At 37.3% G+C, this 23,604-nt stretch overlaps 1 protein-coding gene across 2 annotated transcripts in view; it reads right to left on the bottom strand.

The window, feature by feature from the left end:
* The window catches only part of STRN (striatin), a 119,836-nt gene that overhangs the window by 14,613 nt on the left and 81,619 nt on the right, over positions 1 to 23,604 (bottom strand). For both annotated transcript variants that reach the window (XM_032652588.1, XM_032652587.1), the window contains 8 exons: positions 22,868 to 23,004; positions 17,720 to 17,895; positions 15,570 to 15,617; positions 14,676 to 14,797; positions 11,252 to 11,419; positions 9,457 to 9,597; positions 1,252 to 1,359; positions 79 to 165 (listed from right to left, as the gene is read on the bottom strand). In XM_032652588.1, the coding sequence (XP_032508479.1) occupies positions 79 to 165; positions 1,252 to 1,359; positions 9,457 to 9,597; positions 11,252 to 11,419; positions 14,676 to 14,797; positions 15,570 to 15,617; positions 17,720 to 17,895; positions 22,868 to 23,004 (987 nt within the window). The remainder of the gene's footprint in view (positions 1 to 78; positions 166 to 1,251; positions 1,360 to 9,456; positions 9,598 to 11,251; positions 11,420 to 14,675; positions 14,798 to 15,569; positions 15,618 to 17,719; positions 17,896 to 22,867; positions 23,005 to 23,604) is intronic.

The raw sequence follows: 23,604 nt of genomic DNA on the forward strand, positions 1-23,604 counted from the left end.
AAGAAAAGAAATTAAGAGAAAAATTACATTAAATATAAAAATGGTAAGAATAAATAAATAATCCATAGTTGTACTTACTGCCAGACATTAAGTACAGGCCATTTGGATCAACTGCTAAACTTGTAACAGCTTCTAGGTGGGCTACCATCGAGTGGATCAGTTTGCCTTTGGAAAAAGAGATTGTTACTCTTTAGTAATAGTTTACCTTATCCTGAATACAAGCCAGCTACCTCGCTGTACTGGCTTCGCCAGTCACCCCTCTTTGTATAGTCTCTACATCAACAGCTTTTCCAACTGCTAAAACAACACATGTCTCCCTCCCTGCTCTGGCCATGATGATAATGAGAAACAAAAGCTCAAATTTCAGATTATATTTTTGTCTTTCACAAATTGGAAGTCATTAATTTGTACACAAATATTCCTTTAAGCCATGTTCATTAACTAAAACTCAGACATTATTTATCACTGACTTTGCATCCTTTAGCTACAGGCAAATTATCTGTTTTGTGGAAGCAGACGAAAATACTGAGACAAAGACAAAGTAACAGAGAGAAAACCTGGCCACAATTTTGGTGGAAACAGTACATAGAGATTAAAAATGTTAAATTATTCATCACTTGTAGCTAAGCAAAGTTAGCAAAAGTCAACACATTTACAAAGCCAGTAGCAGATACTCAGGTAAATATGGCTGCTAATACAGTGAGTTGTTCTCCCAACCAGCTCTTCATGCATTTCCTTTAGACTAGTGAAATATAAGCTAATAAAAATTGGGAAAGCCTCCATACCTCAGTGCAAATCAGTCAGGACCAAATAATCAGTATTATAATACAGAAAAAATTTAGTCCATGGAAAAACAAATAAAATAAATCAAATGACTCAGGAGTTTGCCATCTGTAATGATCATATGCCTCTACTTCCAGTAAATTTCTACTTTTCCACAATATATTCAAAACAAGAGATCATTTTATTGGTATCTGAATGAATTTTTCATTGTGTTCCTAGTAATAACCTTGGCTCTAGGGCCAAAATATAACACCTATTTACTATTAAATAAACCAAGATGATTCTATATGCTATCGTGAAGACTAGTTCTTAGCAGATTTAGATGGAGTAAAAAGAAACTGATCTGGGAGAGGATTTGTGTTTCAGTGCCTATTCGCTGACTATAAAGCCACTGACAGACACCAAAATTACAGCTGGGATTCTTTTTTTTTTTTGCTTTAACAATAATCAATTTAAATAAATTCTTACCTGTATTGTTATCATAGAATTTGATATGCCTGTCTTCATGAGCAGTGATGCTGATGGGAAGAGTGGGATGACTGATGACTCTATTTATTTGGCAGGAAGAGGTGGCTGCTAAAAAGAAAAAATTAAAGAGCAATACAAATTTGTCAAAGCTACTACTTCTTCACACAAAAGAGAACTGAATATTCACCTAAGAGATTGGAAAAGTAAATGATATGACTTTAACTTGTCTTTAGTTCATTTATTCTGCAATTGTGTTCATAATTGCAATGTTAGGAAATGAGAATCACCTGAGCAACACTCTACTGACAAATCTAGAAGTACCTGGGAATTAGAATTTCCTTTTCCACCACCTGCTATCAATGGATGCCACCTAGAGTTTAGCCCAGAGCCACTGACATTTCTCATTCTACAGTGTTCTATGATACTTTTGCTACTTTAATAAAATTCCATCATTACTTCATGTAGATAATTCCCAAACTTAAATCTCAGCTCATTCTAGATACAGAGCTCTTTACCACATGGTTATCATCTAAAGATAAGCATGACAAAGAGAATTTTTAACTCTTTAATCTTCTCTTTCTCATAATAGAAATGGTCATTTAACAGTCTACCATGTTTGGAATCTGAAAATAGCATCCTAATAGTATTTTTTTGCACACCATTTAATTGTGTTGAAAGGGATCTTAATTATACACACAATGAGACAGGCAGGCCACATGTCATTAGGTTCATAACACAGTGAATGAATCAAGGTCCAGAAAACATCTGTGACTTCCCCAAAATCATGGTAACAAAGCTAGTACCTATTCTAATTTCTACCTCTATCCCAACTAGATGACTCATGCAAATCAGGCAACTGCCAAAATCGCTACCTAAACTATCACAAGTTCCTCCTGACAGCCTTTTATGAAGTGGAAATCAATTATTAAGAACTTAAGTTTAATTAGTGATTTTTGTTACAATACTTTTTACAAGAAAAAAAGGGAAAATCTACACAAAGATAACACTAATTTAAGATATGTCAGAGTTAAAAACTAATTATTATATCATGGTCTTGGGAGAAGGGATGTCCTTATAAAGTACATTATTGGGACAACTGGCAAATTTGAGTGTAAACAATAACAGCATGTGTCAATGTCAAATTTCCTGATTTTGATAATGTAATGTGCTGTCAGAGAATGTCCTTATTCATAGGAATTACATGCTAAAGGATCTAGGGGTATAGGTATATAATAGGTATATAACGTCTCTTAAATGGCTCAGGATTTTAAATTATACACATACACAGAGAATGATAAAGTAAATGTGACAAATATGGCAAAATGTTAAAAACTGGTGAATCTGGGTGAAGGTTAACCAAGAATTCTTGTACTGTTTTTGAAACTCTTCTTTGAATAGGTATCATGAAGTTACACTCATAATAGAAAATATAGTGATGCATAGCTAAAAATAGCTCCAATATTAGTCTACTCTATTGGATTTTCATGTGGTACCTAGAAATATGACATCTTAAAAGCTGAAGGTAGTCTTTTTCCAATGTTAATGGCAGGCGGCCACCCAGCCTGTTATCTAAGTGCACAACAAAAAGTCACTTGACCATGTGGAGTAAGCTCTGGGTCAGTTATATTCATTTTAAATGGTCCTAAACAAAGAGTTTAGATTAAAAATTCAGCCTATGGATATTTTTTCCTCCAGAGATAACACACCACTGACCAATATCTGCCGTAAGGTCTAGCAGGAGAATAACAACAAAATACAAATACTTTAAGTAAAGTATCCGATATATTTTGGGAGAGAAGTTTCTGAGGATAGCTTCAATTACTTTGAGATCTAGAAAAGAAGCATGATAGAAATCAGGCAAAAGAAAGTTCTTATTTAGTAATACTTTTTAAGGAAATTTCTCCAGGTGATGGTAAATCAGACAAGTAAAAGTAAGCAAAATACAAAGAACACTAGAAATAAACTGAAGGCCTACTAGCCATCATTCTAACAATGAGTCTAAAAGAATCCTCCAAATATTTATATTCAGCTTATGATCTAAAAATAGTTTACCTTTCCAATGGTTTCACAAGTACCCAATTACCTGCTTCAACTACCTTTAACTTAATCATAGTCAAATCACCACTGCCATCAATAAGAAGAAAGGTAATTTATTCTGATTCTAACAACAAACATCTTTCATCCTGTTAAACTATATGAAATTCACTTTTACCTTAAAACATGTTTGGTCTGAACTTTAATTTAAAAAAACACCTGCTAAATTCCAGAATACAATAACATAGTCAAATATAAACAGCTAAGGGAGTCACAGTAGAAAGAAATAAATTTGCTTTATATAACTCTAAAGTAATCAAACTGATAACTTAGGAAATGTCAGGGCATATTATTATAACTCGAAATAGTTATCACTTATTCCAAGAATGCTGCCTTTGCTCAAAACGTTCTCGGCATTCTTCTTCAGAAAATGCTTCTAGTATCAGGCAAAAAGTCATATGACTTTACAGTTATACACTGTGAGGGAGAAATGGAATTGCCTAGTTTAGCTTATCCATCTCACTCACCGACTTGAGACCTTATTAATTTGTAGCAGTCATTAAAATCAACATTTACGTTGAGGACGTTCAAAGAACTGACCATACTCTCTGAAGGTAATTTGAAAAATGTTCACATCCTTCTTAATTTAATATTGGCTTTTTATTTTATTACAGTAGCTTTAGGTCATATATCTAAGCATGATTTTAAATTTACTAAGAGAGGGCAAAGTCAAGACGGCGTACTAGGAGGACGCAGAACTTGCGTCTCCTCACAACTAGGGCACCTACCAGGCACTGGTGGGGTACCACGGACACATAAGGGGACAGGAGGAACCCCCAGTGACCGGGTAGGATGTGGGGCGTGGGGGGGAGTGAAGGGGGAGGAGAAGTGGAGGCGGGACGGGACTGGCACCCCTGAGGGATGGATGGGGGAGGGGAAGGGATCCCATGCCGAAGGGAGAAATTGGGGAACCATTGGGAGGGCAGAGGATCTATACAGATTGCCAACAAACACATGAAAAAATGTTCAACATCACTAATCATTAGAGAAATGCAAATCAAAACTACAATGAGGCATCACCTCACACTGGTCAGAACGGCCATCATCAAAAAATCTACAGACAATAAATGCTGGAGAGGGTGTGGAGAAAAGGGAACCCTCTTGTACTGTTGGTGGGAATGTAAATTGATACAGCCTCTATGGAGAACAGTATGGAGGTTCCTTAAAAAAAACCAGAAGTACCATACGACCCAGCAATCCCACTACTGGGCATATACCCAGAGAAAACCATAACTCAAAAAGTGTCAGGTACCACAATGTTTACTGCAGCTCTATTTACAATAGCCAGGACATGGAAGCAACCTAAGTGTCCATCAACAGGTGAATGGAAAAAGAAGATGTGGCACGTATATACAATGGAATATTACTCAGCCATAAAAAGAAATGAAATTGAGTTATTTGTAGTGAGGTGGATGGACCTAGAGTCTGTCATACAGAGTGAAGTAAGTCAGAAAGAGAAAAACAAATACTAACACATGTGTATGGATTCTTAAAAAAAAAAACTGGTCATGAAGAACCTAGGGGCAGGACAGTAATAAAGGTGCAGACCTACTAGAGAATGGACTTGAGGACACGGGGAGGGGGAAGGGTAAGCTGGAACAAAGTGAGAGAGTGGCATGGACATATATACACTACCAAACATAAAATAGCTAGTGGGAAGCAGCCGCATAGCACAGGGAGATCAGCTCGGTGCTTTGTGACCACCTGGTGGGGGGGATAGGGAGAGTGGAAGGGAGACACAAGAGGGAGGGGATAAGGGGATGTATGTATACATATAGCTGATTCACTTTTTGATACAGCAGAATCTAACACACCATTGTAAAACAATTATACTGTAATAAAGATATTAAAAAAATAAAAAATACAAGAAAGAAATTCATAGTCACTGAGAAAAAAAAACTTTATACAGATAATATTCCTCTGGGCTCAGCCCATAATACTGCATTTCCTGTTGCCATGACATCAGTGGTCACTATTACAATCCCCAGGATTCTGTGTAGTGCAGAGAGAGAGAGAGAGAGAGAGAGAGAGAGAGAGAGAGAAAGAGAGAGAGAGAGAGGGAGGGAGGGAGGGAGAGGGAGAGAGAGAAAGCCAGAGAAGACAGTAGTTTTTCTTTCTATTTCCCTTCTTTTTCCAATTCTTTCTTTCTTTTATCTCAAAGAAACACCAAAAGAAAAGTGCAAGCCAAACAGGCAAGGGAGGCAGGGGAAACTTTTGCCTTTTCTCAATATGTTGGCTAAGGATGCACCAGGCTCCTTGAAGATGTGCCCTGAGTCAAGCTATCTGAACCGGACACTCTTGGTTGCCTAAGCAGGGCACCTGCTTCCCTGCTTCCTCCTTTATAACACAACCCAACTTGGTAAATGGAATAAATGTAGCCAGAGGGCTCAAAGGAAGCTGGTCCATCCCCAGCTCCTGGGGAGGATCCCAATTCCAAGTCTACGCCAAGGATGGTTTTGTGTGTGTGTGTGTGTGTGTGTGTGTGTGTGTGTGTGTGTGTGTGTGTGTGTGTGTGTGTGTGTGTGTGTGTGTGTGTAGTCCCCCTTGCTGGTGATTGCTTCAGGACCGCAGGCTTGAGCCCATCATCACAGGGCTCTCCAGTTGATCGTGACTATTCAAGGGTGGGCTGTGTCCCAAGATGTATCACACAGACAGGAAGGAAAAACTTTAATCGTATGTTTTTCAGGGTGAGGTCGTCTCTCTTGTTGGAAAGGAACAAGGGAGCAGGTTGTTCCAGGTATGCTGGCAGCCATGTTGTGACCGCGGGGCAAGTTAGTCTGAGGAAAAAGCCAGCACACAAAGGAGGAAGGCAGCCAGATAAATCAGAGAAATGGAGCTGGAGCTCTGATTGTCTTGTGTCTAGAGGTCGGTGCTTTGCGATGACCTAGAGGGGTGGGATAGGGAGGATGGGAGAGAGGCTCAAGAGGGAGGGGATATGAGGACACGTGTATGCATATGGCTGATTCACTTTGTTGTGCAACAGAAACTAACACGGTATTGTGAAGCAATTATACTCCAATAAAGACCTATTAAAAAAAAGTATTTAGACATTTTAAAAAAATAAAAATAAGCTACAAGGATATATTGTACAACATGAGGAATACAGCCAATTTTTATAATAACTATAAATGGAGTATAACCTTTAAAAATTGTGAATGACAATACTGTACACCTATAACATATAATATTGCACAGCAACTATTCTTTAAAAAAGTAAAATTATGAGAAATGAAAACCAGATTTATTTTATACAGGCCTATCTCATTTTATTGTGCTTTGAAAATATTGTGTTGTTTTAAAAATTGAAGGTCTGTGGCAACCCTGTATTTAGCAAGTCTATTGGTTCCATTTTTTCAATAGAATTTGTTCACTTCATGTCTATGTCACAGTTTGGTGATTCTTGCAATATTTCAAACTTTTTCATTATTAATATTTGTTATGGTGATCTGTGGTCCCTGATCTTTGATATTACTAATGTATTTGTTTTGGGGTGCCATGAAGTGCACCCATATAAGACGGTGAACTTGATAAATGTCGTGTGTGTTCTGACTGCTCCACCGACCAGCTGTAACCCCATCTCTCTCCTTCTCCTTGGGCCTTCCTAGTCTCTGATGCACAATATTGAAATTAGGCCAATCAGTAACCCTACAATGACCAAGTGCTCAAATGAAAGGAAGATTTGCACACTTCTCACTTTAAATTAAAAGCCAGGAATGGTTAAGCTTAGCGAGGAAGGCATGTGGAAAGGACAAGCCAAAAGCTAGGCCTCTTGCTCCAGTCAGCCAAAAGTTGTGAATGCAAAGAAAAAGTTCTTGAAGGAAATTGAAAGTGCTATTCCAGTGAGCATATGAATGATAAGAAAGCAAAACAGTATGGAGAAAGTCTTAGGGGGCTGGATAGAAAATCAAACCAGCCACAACATTCACTTAAGCCAGAGCCTAATCCAGAGCAAGGTCCTAACTCTCTTCAATTCTATGAAGGCTGAGAGAGGTTAGGAAGCTGCAGAAGAAAAGTCTGAAGCTAGCAGAGGTTGGTTCATGAGATTTAAGGGAAGAAGTACTGTCTCTGTAACATCAAAGTGCAAAGTGAAGCAGCAAGTGCTGATACAGAAGCTGCAGCAAGTTACTTAGAAGATCCAGCTAAGATAATGAATAAAGGTGGCTACTAAACAACAGATTTTCAATGTAGATGAAACAGGCTTCTATTGGAAGAAGATGCCACCTAGGACTTTCATAGCTAGAGGGAAGTCATGCCTGGCTTCAAAGCCTCAAAGAACAGGCTGACTCTCTTGTTAGGTGCTAATGCAGCTGGTGACCTGAAGGTGAAGCCAATGTTCATTTACCATCCTGAAGATCCTATGGCCCTTAAGAATTATGCTAAATCTACTCTGTCTGTGCTTCATAAAGGGAAAAACAAAGCCTGGATGACAGCATATCTGTTTACTACATGGTTTACTGAATATTATAAGCCCACTCTTGAGACCTACTGCTCAGAAAAAAAGATTCCTTTCAAAATATTACTGTTCACTGACAATGCACCCGGTCACCCAAGAGCTCTAATGAAGATGTACAATGAGATTCATGTTTTTTTCATGCCTGCTAACACAACCTCCATTCCACAGCCCATGGATCAAGGAGTAATTTTGACTTTCAAGTCTTATTATTTAAGAAATACATTTCATAAGGCTACAGCTGCCATAGCTAGTAATTTCTCTGATGGATCTGGGCAAAGCCAATTGAAAACCTTCTGGAAAGGATTTACCATTCCAGATGCCATTAAGAACATTTGTGGGGCTTCCCTGGTGGCGCAGTGGTTGAGAGTCCGCCTGCCGATGCAGGGGACGCGGGTTCGTGCCCCGGTCTGGGAGGGTCCCGTGTGCCGCAGAGTGGCTGGGCCCATGAGCCGTGGCCGCTGGGCCTGAGCGTCCGGAGCCTGTGCTCTGCAACGGGAGAGGCCACAACAGTGAGAGGCCCACGTACCGCAAAAAAAAAAAGAACATTTGTGATTCATGGGAAGAGGTCAAAATGTCAACATAAACAGGAGTATGGAATAGGTTAGTTCCAACCCTCATGGATGACTGTGAGGGGTTCAAGACTTCAGTGAAGGAAGTAACTTCAGGGGTGGTGGAAATAGCACGAGAACTAGAATTAGAAGTGGAGCCTGAAGATGTGACTGAATGCTGCAATCTCATGATAAAACTTGAATGGATGAGCAGTTGCTTCTTATGAATGAGCAAAGAAAGTGGTTTCTTGAGATAGAATCTACTCCTGGTGAAGCTGCTGTGAAGATTGTTGAAATGACAACAAAGGATTACATAATTACAAAAATCCTGTTGATCAAACAGCGGCAGGGTTTGAGAGGATTGATTCCCATTTCAAGAGAAGTTCTACTGTGGGTAGAATGCTATCAAACATCAACACATGCTACAGAGAAGTTGTTCGTGAAAGGAAGAGTCAGTCAATGCAGCAAACTTCACTGCTGTCTTATTTTAAGAAATTACCACGGTCACCCAACCTTCAGCAACCACCCTGATCAGTCAGCAGCCATCAACACCATGGCGAGACCCTCCCCCAGCAAAAAGATTATGACTCACTGAAGGCTCAGATGGTGGTTAGCATTTTTCAGCAATAAAGTACTTTTAAATTAAGATATGTACACACTTAACAGTCTGTACTATAGTGTAAACATAACTCTTATACACACTGGGAAAGCAAAAACTTCATGTGACTCACTCTGTTGCAATATGTGCTTTATTTCGAAGGTCTGAAACTGAACCCGCAAAAACTCCAAGATATGCCTGTATTCAGAATAAATATTATTGTCTTCAAATAGAATTGAAAGCTAAGCGTTTGGTATAAAATTAAACTTGACTTCTCTTTAGAAAAGCTCAAATGCTACTTCAAACAGTATAGTTATACATGTGAATAAACAACCTAAAGACTTAAAATCAACTGTAAATCATTATATCCTTCTAATAACTGTGTTATATGATTTTGAGGCAGAACACTTTATAATGACAAGTGTTTTTCATAGTTGACTCTAGTAGTTATAATTCTGATAACATTTAAAAAATTGATCCAAACAAAGACTACTTAAAATTGGTATACATACTTGAATCTAGGTTGGATTCTAAAGTGAGAATGCGTTGTTGTGTTTCCATGTTAAAGATGCTTGTGTATCCTTTGCTGAATGATGCTACCATATGGCTCGGGTCACTGCTCACTAGATCCACAGAGGCAGGGATTCCCAATTCTAAGAGTCAGAACATATTCGAAGACAATGGTAGTTAGAGGGTCTACTTCACAATGTGCTTAGAATATAGCAAAACAAACAGTGGTATAAGAAATAAATAAGGCTCAACATTAGAATAAGAATTAGCTCAGAGTCATTCAGTGCAGATTGTTTCTTTCATTACTCTTAGTCCTAGTCTATTTTATCATCCTTACTTGTTTACCACATCTTCTACCAGTCACTCACAGCTACTGTATTCATTGAATCCAAGCCTTTATTTAGAAATAAATGGAAAACATATGGACTACAAGTTTTTCTGCTTCCACCTCAAATCAACCTGGGGTTTAGAGGGGCATCACAGGAATTCTTCATTTTAAAAGCCCATCTCTTAATAGGAATTCTAACTCTCTAAAAGTATGGAATTTAAGAAGTAAAAACTCAAATTGTTATTTATTGGTAGAGTTATGCAAATATCAAATGCAGGCAACTCATCAAAACCTAGGCACAAGTTATGGCAGCTCAAGAATAAAGAAGGTATTTTTATTTATCATCTAGAATAGGGTAAAACTTGGAACTTATTTATAAACATAAAAAAATATAATTCTATGTATATGTGAATATAATCTGATTTTTTAAATCTGGTTCAAAATCTAAGTAAGCTAACAGTTCAAAAATGTGTATCTTCCAGAAGGTACATTAATGGCCAATGAGCACACAAAAAAGGTGCTCAGAATAATTAGCCACCAAGGAAATACAAATTAAAATCACAATGAAATACTGCTACACACCCACCAAAATGGCTAAAATTAAATATATCCTCAACACCAAATGTTTGTAATTAAGGATGTAGAGCAACTGGAATTCTCACACGGTGCAGTCAGTGGTGTAACATGGAACAACTACTTTCAAAGAAAGTCTGGCAATTTCACATAAAGTTAAAACACACAATTCTAAAGCCCAGAAATTCTATTTCCAGGTCTTTACCTGCTTGTGATTAAAAAAAAAAAAAAAAATTCACAGCAGCTTTGTTCATAATAGGAAAAAATGGAAACAACCCAAATGTTCATGAAGAGGTAAATGATAAACACAGTGGTTTAAGGAAATACTTACTACTAAACAATAAAAATAAATTATTAATGCTTATTACCACATGGATGAATCACAAGAACACTACAGTGAGAGTAAACATCAGATACAAAAAGAGTGCACATTGTATGATTTCATTTATGTGAAGTTTTAGCATAGACAAAACTAATTTATAATGAAAGAAATCACAACAGTGGGTACCGCTGGTTAGGAATGCGGAAGGTGGATGACTGGGAAGAACACAAAGAAACTTTAGGGCAGTGAAGGAAATGTTCTATCTTGATAGGTGCAAGAGTTTTATGTATTTGTCAAACTCATGAAAATGTACCCTTGATATCTGTTTTTTACTGTACAGAAATCATATCTCAATTTTTAAAAATTCAAAAAAGGCATGGTATTTCACCAAATAGTATGCTTTTTAAACTTATACATACTAAGTTGGAAATTCAAGCAAATATATTTTTACTGCTTAAAAACAACCTTCAAATTAAATTTAAACAGTAAGAGTTTGTAGAATCATTTATTTTTTTGTTCTTTTTAGAATAATTTTATAAAACACTGAGTAAAATAAGAGAAAAAAAGTATGTACCTTGATTATCATTAAATACACTCAGGGCTGGAGCAGCCTCGGTTGTATTCCATAAACGGAGAGTGCCATCTGCTGAACAGGACAACAAACGCTGGTGTGCTGCGCTGTAAGCCAAACCCCAGACTGCATCGGTGTGGCCTAGGAGAGGACCTCTTAAAACAGAAGGATCTATAAGAACAGCAAGAATGCAAGGAAAAAAGCACAAATCATAAAGGTAATTAGATTCCAAAGGAAAGTAAAATATACAAAACAAAAAGTATAAAATACACCTCCTAGTTTCTATTTTTCTTCTGAAATATGGCAAAAACAGGCTTGGAAACGTGCAAATGTAGGGTTTGAAATGTCTAAATTAAAATTTTAAAGTACATATATTTCTCCTTGAAAAAATTACATATTTCCTTCTCCCTCCCTTTTTTCTTTCCATTTGTCTTGATTTTTTTAAAAAGCATGTTAACATAAACCATTTGAATTTAATCTACTTTCAGAGAAACCACAACTCACATCCCCCGAGGAAGTGAACGGAGACCCACCCTTTCCCTCCTCTGATGTCCTTCAGCACTTTGGATACACTCTTTAGTCTATTTGTACTATGAATGGCAGTCATTCTTGGGAGCAACAGGCCTCTGTCATCATTAATGGACATGAACTGAGACCTACAGGAATCCCCAAATGCTCAAACAGCAAGATGTGACACATGAATGATGTGCGTGTGGGGGAGGGGCAAGGAGAAGGCAGGGGAGGGGGTTTGCTTAGCAAACCTGATAAAAGCCAACTTGGAAAGTTTACTTGTTAACCCTCACAATGAGTCTATGAAGTGGTACTTTCAAGATGGCTCACAGATGTTAGATTTAAAATGTCAATGGTGTTATCTGACCTATATCCTCTCTTAGTCATACCATAAAATATTTATTGAAGATAAACTATGTATTAGGCACTATGCTAGATGCAGGGGCCATGCAGATGATTAAGACACAGTACCATCCTTGTCTTCAAAAGACAATGTGGTAAGTACAATAATAGTGACAGATACCAGTTACCATGGAGAGTGACTGGGATGAATGAAAGCTTCTTGGAGAGAATGACACCTAGAGTACAGATGTTGGCCAGTCAAAGGACAGAGGGAAGGCATTCCTGGCAAAGGAGGCAGCTCCTACAAAATCACAGAAGGAAAAATAGCATGCTATGTGGGGAAATTTATAAGAAAGTCAGTATTACTGGACTGTGAAATTTGAGGCAAGAAGCGGAAGAGATGAGAGTGGCTAGTTTATGGTGGGATTTCTATGATGTATTAAAGAAATTATCCTAAAAGCAATAGGGAACCACTGAAGGGTTTCCCAGGAGAAGCAGGGTGAAGTAAGTATTTAATAAGGTAACTTTGATTATAGTGTAGAAGACAGATTGGAAAGAATCAAGATGAAGGCAAGGGGACTGTTTCAGAAGACTGGGAGAGTGAAGGTGAAGACCCAGACGAGGACAGTGATAAAAGGGGCAGAGCAGGAGTAAATTCAAGAAATATTCAGGGGGAGGTAATTAATAAGGTATAGATAGTAAAACGGTACAAGGAATCAATGATAACTCTTAGTTTTCTAGTTTGGATAATTCTGGTAGTGCCACCAACTGATAAGAATACATGGAAAGGGAATTCCCTGGCAGTCCAGTGGTTAGGACTTGGCATTCTCACTTCGATCCCTGGTCGGGGAACTAAGATCCCACAAGCCACACGATGCCACCCCTGCCCTCCCCAAAAATACATATATATGGAAGAAGAAACAGTGCTTGTAGGGATTTATGTACAATGAGACAGCCACTTTGAGATGTTCTGTAGGTAGTCTGAAGCCTAAAGAAGAGATTTATGAGTCAATAGCATATAAAACCACAAAGTGGATTCAATCTACCAAAGAAGATGTGTGCAATGCAAAGAATGAGTTAGGGTCTGGCCTTGATAAATGTTAATATTTAAGGTGAGAAAAATAAAAGGAGTTTATGATGGACAGGGAATAGAAACTGTCATAGAGTTAAGTGTCAAAAAAGCCAATACTGAACAGATTTCAAAAAGGACGGAGTGGTCCACAGTTTCAGATAGCCAGTATATCCAGTAAAATAAGGACTGTAAAATACCCCTTGGATCAGCCAAATTAGGTAGATACTGAGATCTTGTTATATTTAAGTGGAACAGCCAGAAGATAGAATGCAGAGGGATCATGCACAGGGAAAGGACATGGAATTAGTAACTAGTAATTGTGATTCCTAGACGATATCACCAAAGAGACACAGGAATGAAAGAAGTGAAGGAAAGAGAGACTAAACAAAAGCCAGAGAGGGAAATGGAGTCAGAAAAGGCTTCTCCTTGCCCAGGATGGGAGACACTTGAATTTACTTACATGCTGAGGGGATGGAAAGAGAACAAAGAGGGTAAAGCTTCAGATGAGGGCAAGAGAGAGCAAAAGAGAAAGAGTCAGCCAGAAACAGAGAAGAAGAATGATATTAGAGTGAAGTCTCAAAGGAAACAAGAGAATGAGGTCAAGAGCAAAGGGGAAGGGCTGGCTTGGGACAGAATGAGGTCAACCGATATCTGGTACAGGGATAAAGTAAGTAAGGAAAAGCATGAAACAGATAAATCTGTAAGAGAATTGTGGAGGGAGAGGGGGTGTTAACCTTCACAAAATATATGTTAAATGCTTATTAAATAAGTGTGAGAAGAAACTTTTAGTTACTGAATTTCTTATCTTTACTTAGGTATATTAGTAAAATTAATTAAATGATAACAAAAATAAAATATGGTTTTATGACATATTTGACACTACATACCATTCTAGAATTTAAGGAGAATTTTAAGAGGAAACCAAAATAGTTCCTAAACAGTTTTTGCAAGGGAATTTATGATAATATCTAGTGACAGATTATAATAATATAGTTTTTTGTTTCATGGTGCTGTTCCCAAATCTAAAGGGCACGTCTTCATTTTTTAAAGCCTTTTAAATATTTCGGTGCCATACACTTTAAAAATCATTAGCCTCTATACCCTCCAATAATTGATCAAGAAGATGAGGCCATCATTCATTTTCCTTCAAAGTTATTTGTCAAGAATAGTGACAAAATATGATTACAGATTAGTAATAATGTATCAAGTACTGTACAGATGCCTACAATGAAGAAAACAATTGTCAATCAAGCCAGCATTTCCAATCAGTAAGACTTCTGGGGGTGGGAACTGTTTTCTTGGGAAAAATACGTTATTTTGTCTTTTCTTTTAGCATTATGTATAGCAAATTGATTCCCAAATACAGGAGTCCTTTTTAACAAAATAAATACATGGTTCCCTTTTACCAATTTATTTTCAAAAACATCTTATTTTATCCTTATATATGCTATGTAAAATGCATAAAAAGAAAATATTCTTTCATATCTTTGGGGAATCACATACCGTAAGAGTCATAGGGATCGATGTTGGGGTTGGTGGTGTTCCAGCCCTGGATCAGTCCATCAGTCCCGCCACTATAGCACTGCTCACCATTGCTGCTCATCACCACACAAAGCACTGGACCTCTGGGAAGGAAAATCAATTTCTATTCTCAAAAATCTATCTGATAATAGGACTTCTTAAAAACAAGAATGCTTACTTATTCAAAAGGCTTTCTCTTTTTCTGCTTTGGATAACAAATAAAAAACTATCAAAGCATTATTCATTTTTCTTCCTCTGCTAAACCAGTGGTTGGTAAACTATGGCCTATGGACCAAAACCAACCAGAGGACTGCTTTCGTACAGTCCTCAAGCATTTATGGTTTTTACATTTTTTAAAGGGTTGTAATACAAAACCAAACTAAATTCAAGAATGTACAACATTAAATATGCAGCCAGCAAAGCTTAAAAACATTTACTAATTGGCCCTCTATTTATAAAAAGTATGCCAACCTCTGTGCTAAATCAAGTGAACAGGTACATTCCTTAAACTTAAATGGAAACAGGAAAAGTGTGCAACATGTGATCACAATAAAAAAGTCTCAGATATTTTTAAGGAAGAAAGATCAGGATTTCTCATGGTTAAACTTAATTGCCTCAACTTCATTTTAAGAGAGATATATACATCATCTACACATCATGCAAATAAAATCTAATTTCAGCAAGGACCCCAATTTGGTAGTGATAAACTTGTCTCTAGCATTAGATTATCTGCCAGTTTCTTTTACATTTACAAAAAACACTACTAAATACAAAAAAATACATAACACAAATACATATGTGAAAGAAAAGAAAATATGCTAATTAGGCTGATTTACAATGACGTTGATTTAACACAAAGAAAAAGCACATACTTACTTATGAGCTCTGAATGTATAGATAGGCTCCACATCAAGAGAAGTGCTCCTAAATCAGAGAGAGGAGGACTTTTACCACTCTAAGTTTTCAGTAGTAAACAGTATGACAATGTATGTCATAAAATTGCCCCTAGAAATACCAACACTATGATAATATACCATTCTCAACCCCAGTACACAAGAAAGCTTACTTAACACGGATCACATATATTTGTGACTTCAAGAAACAAAATTCTTGTTTAGTAACAATACATTGTTACAGCGCTTTTAGCATTGTCCTAATCTATTTGACTAAAGGAAGAGAGAGCCTCACTCGGGAAAAAACATGGGCTTTGAAGAGATAAACTTCTGGATTCAATTTCCAATTCTGTCATTAACTGGCTAACTTTAGGCAAATTATTTAATCTTTTGGAACTCCAGATTCTTCTATGTTTAAAATAAAACAGAAAAATAGGGATAACACCAAATATTCACAGGAATAAATGAGATTCTACATGGTAAAAGAGCCTAGGACAGAACCATACACATAGTAGAATTTCAATCAAAAGTACTTTAATTTCCTTGCATTTGCATAAAGGTTAACATTCCTGTCCTTAATACCCGCAGAAACTGTCCAAATCATCAGATTATTCATTACTCAGAACACTGAGTATATGGGTACTCTACAGGGCCTAATACTGGCCATGACTGATAATGGAAACTCGATTTAAAATCGGATTGCATTGTAGTTTTTTTTAAAGGCATATGATATCTCTCCTCACTACCAAAGTTTTAAGTTCAAAGGTAAACAGGCTACTGTTACTTGCAATGTGAAGATGTTGATACTAAGCTATCACCAGCAAAAAAATTATTTCAATATTTTTCTAAATTTTAGTCAAGAATATATGATGAGACATTCACATTCTCTGGTCCAGTATGATGTCCACTGTGACTAAAGAACTTGAAAGACAAAAGGCACAATTTATAACCAAGAAATACTTCTTCTCTGCTGAAGACACCTAATCTACATGAGGATTCACTTGGCTTTAAGCAAGATCTGGTTGAGCTATCTGATGAATCAAGTATTTTATCTAGTTTATGTATGACTCACAACAGGAATGTCATTGATCTCTTTTTATTTATTTATTTATTTATTTTGCCTTACGCGGGCCTCTCACTGTTGTGGCCTCTCCCGTTGCGGAGCACAGGCTCCGGACACGCAGGCTCAGCGGCCATGGCTCACGGGCCCAGCCGCTCTGCGGCATGTGGGATCTTCCCAGACTGGGGCACGAACCGGTGTCCCCTGCATCAGCAGGTGGACTCTCAACCACTGCGCCACCAGGGAAGCCCTGATCTCTTTTAAATTGGGCAATAGATATTCTCTACCAGTAGTAAAACTTCCATAATCTCCTCCATTTGATGTTCATTTCTACTCTTTAATAAAAGAGGTGTCCAACACTGTAGAGGGGCCCTTGCTGGCAGATGCTGGGTTCTGGACCACGTGACCCAAGGAAGAAAAGAGAGGAGTTCCAATAAGGACCCCACCAAGTGGGATCAGGACTAGCGTGGTGACTGATAAAAGGGATTTATACCAACTCATGTCTGTCCATGCTTAGAGAGGAACCAAGAGGCCAAAGCAAGTATTAGCGGTTAAGTGAGAGCAACAACAGTGTCTTTCAGTCTAGACATTTTGGTCAAGGTCAAAAGAAAAGACCAAAGAGAGGTCTCTCACTTCTCCCTGTCCCCCCATCCCCCATCAGCCTTCCCTCCCTCCCACTCCAGAAGTCCAAACCTAGTAAACAACAGGACAAGCTTGGGGTGAGGGTTTGATGATTTTAAACATGCACATACCTGTTTACAATACCAGCAGAAACCTTCAGTGCAGATAAAGAGCTCCCCAAATGTGATAGTTATTTAAAACACTGTATAAAGATTACAATCGGCATTCACAAACCATCAGATAATACCGTTTCTCCCTAAGGGTCAGTTTTCCAACCTAAATTAGCTTGTGAGTATGAAGGGAAAAACACCCTAAATTATGTGACATGGTAAAGAAGAAAGAATTAGAAGAGATATTTGGGGAACTTAACAGCAAATAATAAAGTAAGCATTTCTCTTCTGAAAAACTATTAATTAAAATATTTAAATACAGTTAAAGGAGAATATTCTCACTTTTTGGCTGGGGCTGTTTTCTGCAAATTCCACATTTTTAACGTGTGATCCTCTGATGCTGTTATCAAAACAGGCTCAATGGGGTGGAAAGCAAGGGCTCTAATGCCATCAAAGTGACTTCTTAATGTAAACTTAGGGTTCCATGTCTTCCTCAACGCATCTTTATTGTTTGCTATCTATTAAAGAAACAAAAGAAAAATACCAATACATTTAGTTCAGGATAGGAAAAAAACTATATTTCAACATTAATTCTTACTGATTTGTCATCAAACCATCACATTTTGCAACTTTCAAAACAATATAATTTTTAAACATAAATAACCAAATCAATAGGCAAAATTAGCAATATGTTAACAATGGTTTTCTCTGAAGAAATATGAACGCTGTAATAAGAAAACAGGCAACATAATTCAGTACAGAAAGAGGATCAAATAACTGAATAACATAAAATAGATCTTCACTAAGATGATTTTTTAAAAAGACAAGAAATTTCAACCTAAATTATAGAATAGAAACTAATTTTGGGTAAGAGTTGAAAAACTAAGTTATCTTTAAACCTGTTAACATTACAGAATATGATACTTTTGAAATTTTCAATGCTTTCTGACAAGAGCTAAATTTTCTTCAAATTGGTAACAAAGTTTATAAACCAGAAACATAAAATGTTAAAACTGGAAGAGACAATCAGATATTACAAAAAAAGATTGCATTGGTAAAATAAATATATTATGTTCCTTTTCTCCACAGAATCTGCATCTCAACAACTGAAAAAAATGCACTGTTTTTTCATTCCAAGTAATAGAAAGCCAAAGAGGTTAGTATTTGACTTTACACAAGCACCATGTATGAACTCTTCACACTCCAAGGCTAACAATCATGCTAGGTTTAAGCAACAGTGGGGCAAGTATTGGTAACACACTGGAGAAATGTTAACCATACTTACAGTGACAAAAACCGTCAATGATACTAACAATAGCTGCTATTTTGAGCCTTGTTCATTATTTTGCACATTATTCCAAAAGGCTTAACATGCATTAACTCAGTTAATCCTCACAGCTCTATGAAGTAGGAATTAACATTATCCCCACTTTACAGACTAGGCATGTTAGGGAAAGAGAAGTTAAGTGACTTGCCATCTAGTAAATGGAGGAGTCGGGATTCAAAATCAATCAGTCTGGCTTCAGAGGCTATGTATTAATATAAACTATACTTCAGAGCCCAGAAGTTTAGAAATCTGCAGAAAAATCTGGACAGGACATGTCACAACTGGGGCAATAAGTGAAGACAAAACACACTATGCAAGGAACTACTCTAAGTGGGGCTGGTTATCTTTGGGGCAAGCGGGGTTGTGGGGGGAGGTGAAGAAGGCAAGGGCAACTGAACTGACTCCTGCCCACTCTTATTAAAGAGCTAAAAGGTTTTCACATGTAAGAGCATTTAGATTCCTTCCGAGCATCTTAATGTGGTAGGCAGCCACTAACATAGTTCCCGATCAGCCCACTTATTTTTACCTTTGGGTAGTCGCCTTCCACATTATAGGGCTGCTCTGTATGACAGCATACAGTAGAAGCTGGAACAAATTACTTCCAAAATTAGGTTATAAAACCTTCCATCTTGAGTGTTCCTGCTCTCTACCTTTTCAGGTGCGCTCACACTGGGAGAAGTCAGCTGCTCTGCTGAGGAGCCCACAGAGAGGCTCACGTGGTGAGTAACTAGTCTCCAGCCAATAGCCAGCAAGAAACCAAGGCCTTCTAACAACTACGTGAGTGAGCTTGGAAGTAGATTTTTCCCAAGTCAGGTGTGTGTAAGACTGCAGCCCTTGCCCACGTCTTGACTACAGCTACATGAACAACCAGAACTACACATCTAAGCTGCCCCCAGACTGCTGACCCACAGAAACTATGAGATATGAATGTTTATTGTTTTAAGCTGTTAAGCATGGTGCAAGTTGTTACATAGCAATAGACGGCTAATATGCTTAGTAAAACTAGGAACTACTTTTAGAAACAAACACTAAGTTTTCTAACAATTAAGAGCTCTGAAAAAAGAATGAGCTTTCTCTAGAGAGAGGACTGAGTTCTATCATGTATTAGACAAATTCTTTGTGGAATTAGTGCAGAGGGAACAAAAGCATCTAATGGGAAGTTCTGCTTCTGGCCACGATGGACTAGATCATTAGGACCAACTGTGTACTGAGGACAGGTAGAAAAGCAGAGCTAAAAGTAAAAAATGCAGATCCAACAAAATAGTGGGGAAAAAACCCAGGATCCAGGCGAAGACAGAGGCCTCAGGAAGTGAGCCTGATCTCTGGAGCTGTTTTCCCCAGAGGGTGTTTACTGATTCCAGAGGAGGTGGCTGAGAGGCTGAGCGGTGCTTCTGACAGCTTTGCAACGCAGGGGGATATAAACTGGTGTCAAGGGCCTGCCAAGACAGTAGGGCTTAGCAGACCACCTTGCTTTAGGTTTTAATTTCAAGGGCCTGTATCTTACACATAAGAGTGAACTGGAAGAACACCAGCCCTTACAAAGGCCATAGATCAGCTTTAGATCATCTCAAAAATTGAAAATGAAGTCAGGTGATCCAGATTTCTAGTGGCTGCAGACATCTGAGAGAAGAAAATTAAAATATACTCTCTGGGGGAAGATAAACTTAGGCCTGAAGTTATTTCTACAGACAATTTTTCAAATACAGTTATTTGGGCATACTAAAAAATAACTGTACCCATATGAGATAACACAGCATAAATGAAAACAAGCAGAAACAACACATAATAGTAACAGAACTACTGAGTCTCTGATTCAAACTTTAAAATAATCATGCTTACTATGTTCAAGAAGATAAAAGACAAGATTGAAAATTTTGGAAGAAGTCTGTAAACCATTTTAAAAAAGTAGTTCTAGAAGCAAAAAGTATAAGACTTCAATAGATGAGTTCAATTGCAGATTACACATAACTGAAGAGAGAATTAGCCAACCAGAAGATGAGTCATTTAAAAAATCTAGACTGAAGTACAGAAAAACAAAAGATGGAAAATACAGAAGGGGATCGGAGAGAGAGAATATAAAAAGGGGATCTAACAATATAACTAGAGTTCTAGAAGGAGGGGAGGAGGGGGAGGAGGGAGAGAGGGCGAGGAGGGAGAGAGGGAGAGAGGGAAGGAGGGAGGGAAGGAGGGAGGGAAGGAGGGAGGGAGGGAGGAAGGGAGAGAGAGAGGGAGGGAGGGAAGGAGGGAGAGTGGGAGAGAGGGAGGTGTAAAAGCAGTATCTGAAGAGAAATGGCTGAGAACTTTACAAAACTGATGGAAACATATTAAGCCAAGAAGCTCTAAGAATTTCAAGGAGGTTAAATAAAAAGAAAATTAAACCTTAGCTGACAATCAAGGCATAGAGAAATACCAGTCACGGAAAAAAATCAGATTACCATTGAATAACCAAAAATAGAAATGACAGTTGACTTTAGCAGAAAACAACAACAAAATATAATGAAACAATATATTTAAAGCACTAAAAAAATTTTTGTCAAGTGAAATTCAAAATCAGAGATGATAGTTAACCTACTCAGGCAAAAAAAGACAAAGACAATTTAAGAAAATCAGAAACTAAGAGAACTGGGCACCAGTAGATCTTCACTAAAGAGAAATATTGTGTTCTTAGAGTAAAAGAAAAGTGATCCCAGATGGACAGTCAGATATACATGGGAGAATGGAAAAAAGCAAAATAGATAATTTAAATGGGTAATTCTAACTGACTATTGAGTGTACAAAACAGAAGCTTGTAGGACATAAATGTATACAGAAATAAAATATATAACAAGACTGACATATACACTGGGTGAGAGTTTTTTAAGTAAAGTGTTCTAAAGATCTTTGCATGTAAAATTTTGATAAGGATTGTGTGGTAATCTCTAATTTAAAAAGTAATGAAAGAGTGCATAAACTCCAAATAATGGGGAGGGGTGAATAATAAAAAATAATCAACCCCAACTCAGGCAAAAGTAGGAGAAAAACAAACAGCACAGGTGGCACAAATAGATGGCAGGATTAAATCCAAATTAAGGATTATATCCTTAACTATTTTAAAAAGAAATGGACTAAATGTTTTCTAATTTAAAAAGGTCAAAAAATAAAAGCCAACTAAATGGTGCTTTTAAAAGACATGTAAGATATAACGATATAAAAACACTGAAAACAGAAATTTTTTTTTCAAAATCTGTATCACCTATGTGAAGAATGGAGTGCAAGGGGCCGTTTAGATTAGGTTATTGTAGTAGCTCCAGTTGAAGAAAAAACGGACTAGGAGGGGAGGTAAAAAGACGTACTCTATGGATTTCAGTTGTTTTTGGAGGTAAAATCCAAAAGACTTACTAAAGGACTTAGCATAGAGGGAGAGAGTATTTGATTTGCAGGAAGGAGTGAGTGGCGAGGGTTCCTCTTCTGAGTACTTCCAAGGTTCACTTAGGGATCCATCCTACATCCTCCATGTGGCAGGAGCTACATTGTATTCCCCAACAAAGATAATGAATATCAAAGTGAGAGGATTTTAATGAAGAGTTAAGATAGGCTGTGACTACTTTATGAAATAAGCAACTGTTTTTCTGATAATTGATTATGATGAACAATTATAAAACAACGGTATTTGAGATTAAGTAAATGCGTGCATGCATAAAGGTGTAAAGATTCCAATTTTGGTCCAAATCACTGACTGGTCAGCCTTAACATCTGGAAAGCATCCTGTACACACCCTTGCCTAACAGCTGAAACTACTTCTCAGCAGGACACTGATGATGTATTAAAGAAGCAAGACAAATGTTGCCTTTAGGCAGGCATGAATTTCAACTAATCACTGGTGCCCTAAAACATAAAACAAAATCCAAATTTGGTGATAGAAAAGGGAATTCTTTCCCTTATCTAAAACCAATGAATAAGCTATACTAATTTATGAATTTAGGTAAAGCCCATAATTTTAGTCACTGCATGATGTGAAAAGTATTATTATTTTTATAATATATTCATATTTTCAAAGTTTGTGATTAAAACTGAACCAAATTCTACACTTGTGAAGAAGTCTTACCATCATCACTTTTTCTATAAAATTAACTTTTTATTTTTAAAAAATAAATAAAAACAACAAAACTAAAACTACTACTCACATCATAAGTTAATGAGTCTGCTTCATTGGCCACTGTAAGGCCTGCCAATTCTCCAAGTCCCAGTTCACTTTCAAGGGCTTCATCTGCTCCCATGATGAATGACTTCCCAGAAGAAGGAGGAAACGTCAATGCTTCCACTGAAGGGGGAAGACAAAAGAAACATTAAAAAAGCCATGTAAATAGTCAACAATTAGTCTCATAAGGGCATGTCTACATTTGATTATTTTTAAATGCTTTTAAACACAATAAAATTCAGTGAGCAGAAAATCCTGAAGAATTGCTTAACTTTGTCATCATCTAAGAAAAGTACAACATGAAACAAATCCATTGTCCTTTCTTTTTCACTATAGAGAAAAATGTATAAATGTATAAAAGAAAGTAGGTTTTCCTAATTTGATATTTCATGCTAATTATCCAATTGATTTCTATCAATTATAAAAACATGTACAACAAGTGATTCTGAATACTGCTGGCTGCATTCAAAGTAAAACTGGTTAATTCTATAACCTGAAGTAATATGGAAAATTTCAAATGAAAATGGTCGTAATTGTAAAATGTGCCTATGTAAGGCAAAACTAGTATGTGTTGTTAGAACTCAGGATTACCTCTGGAGAAGAGGGAAGAGGTAGTGTTTGAAGGAAGCACCATCAGGACTTCTAGGTCTGGGTAATGTTCTGCTTCGTTACCTAGGCAGTGGTGACATGGTTGATTTCCCTTTGAGAGCATTCACTGAGCTG

The sequence above is a fragment of the Phocoena sinus genome, chromosome 13, assembly GCF_008692025.1.
Source record: "Phocoena sinus isolate mPhoSin1 chromosome 13, mPhoSin1.pri, whole genome shotgun sequence".
Classification (NCBI taxonomy): domain Eukaryota; kingdom Metazoa; phylum Chordata; class Mammalia; order Artiodactyla; family Phocoenidae; genus Phocoena; species Phocoena sinus.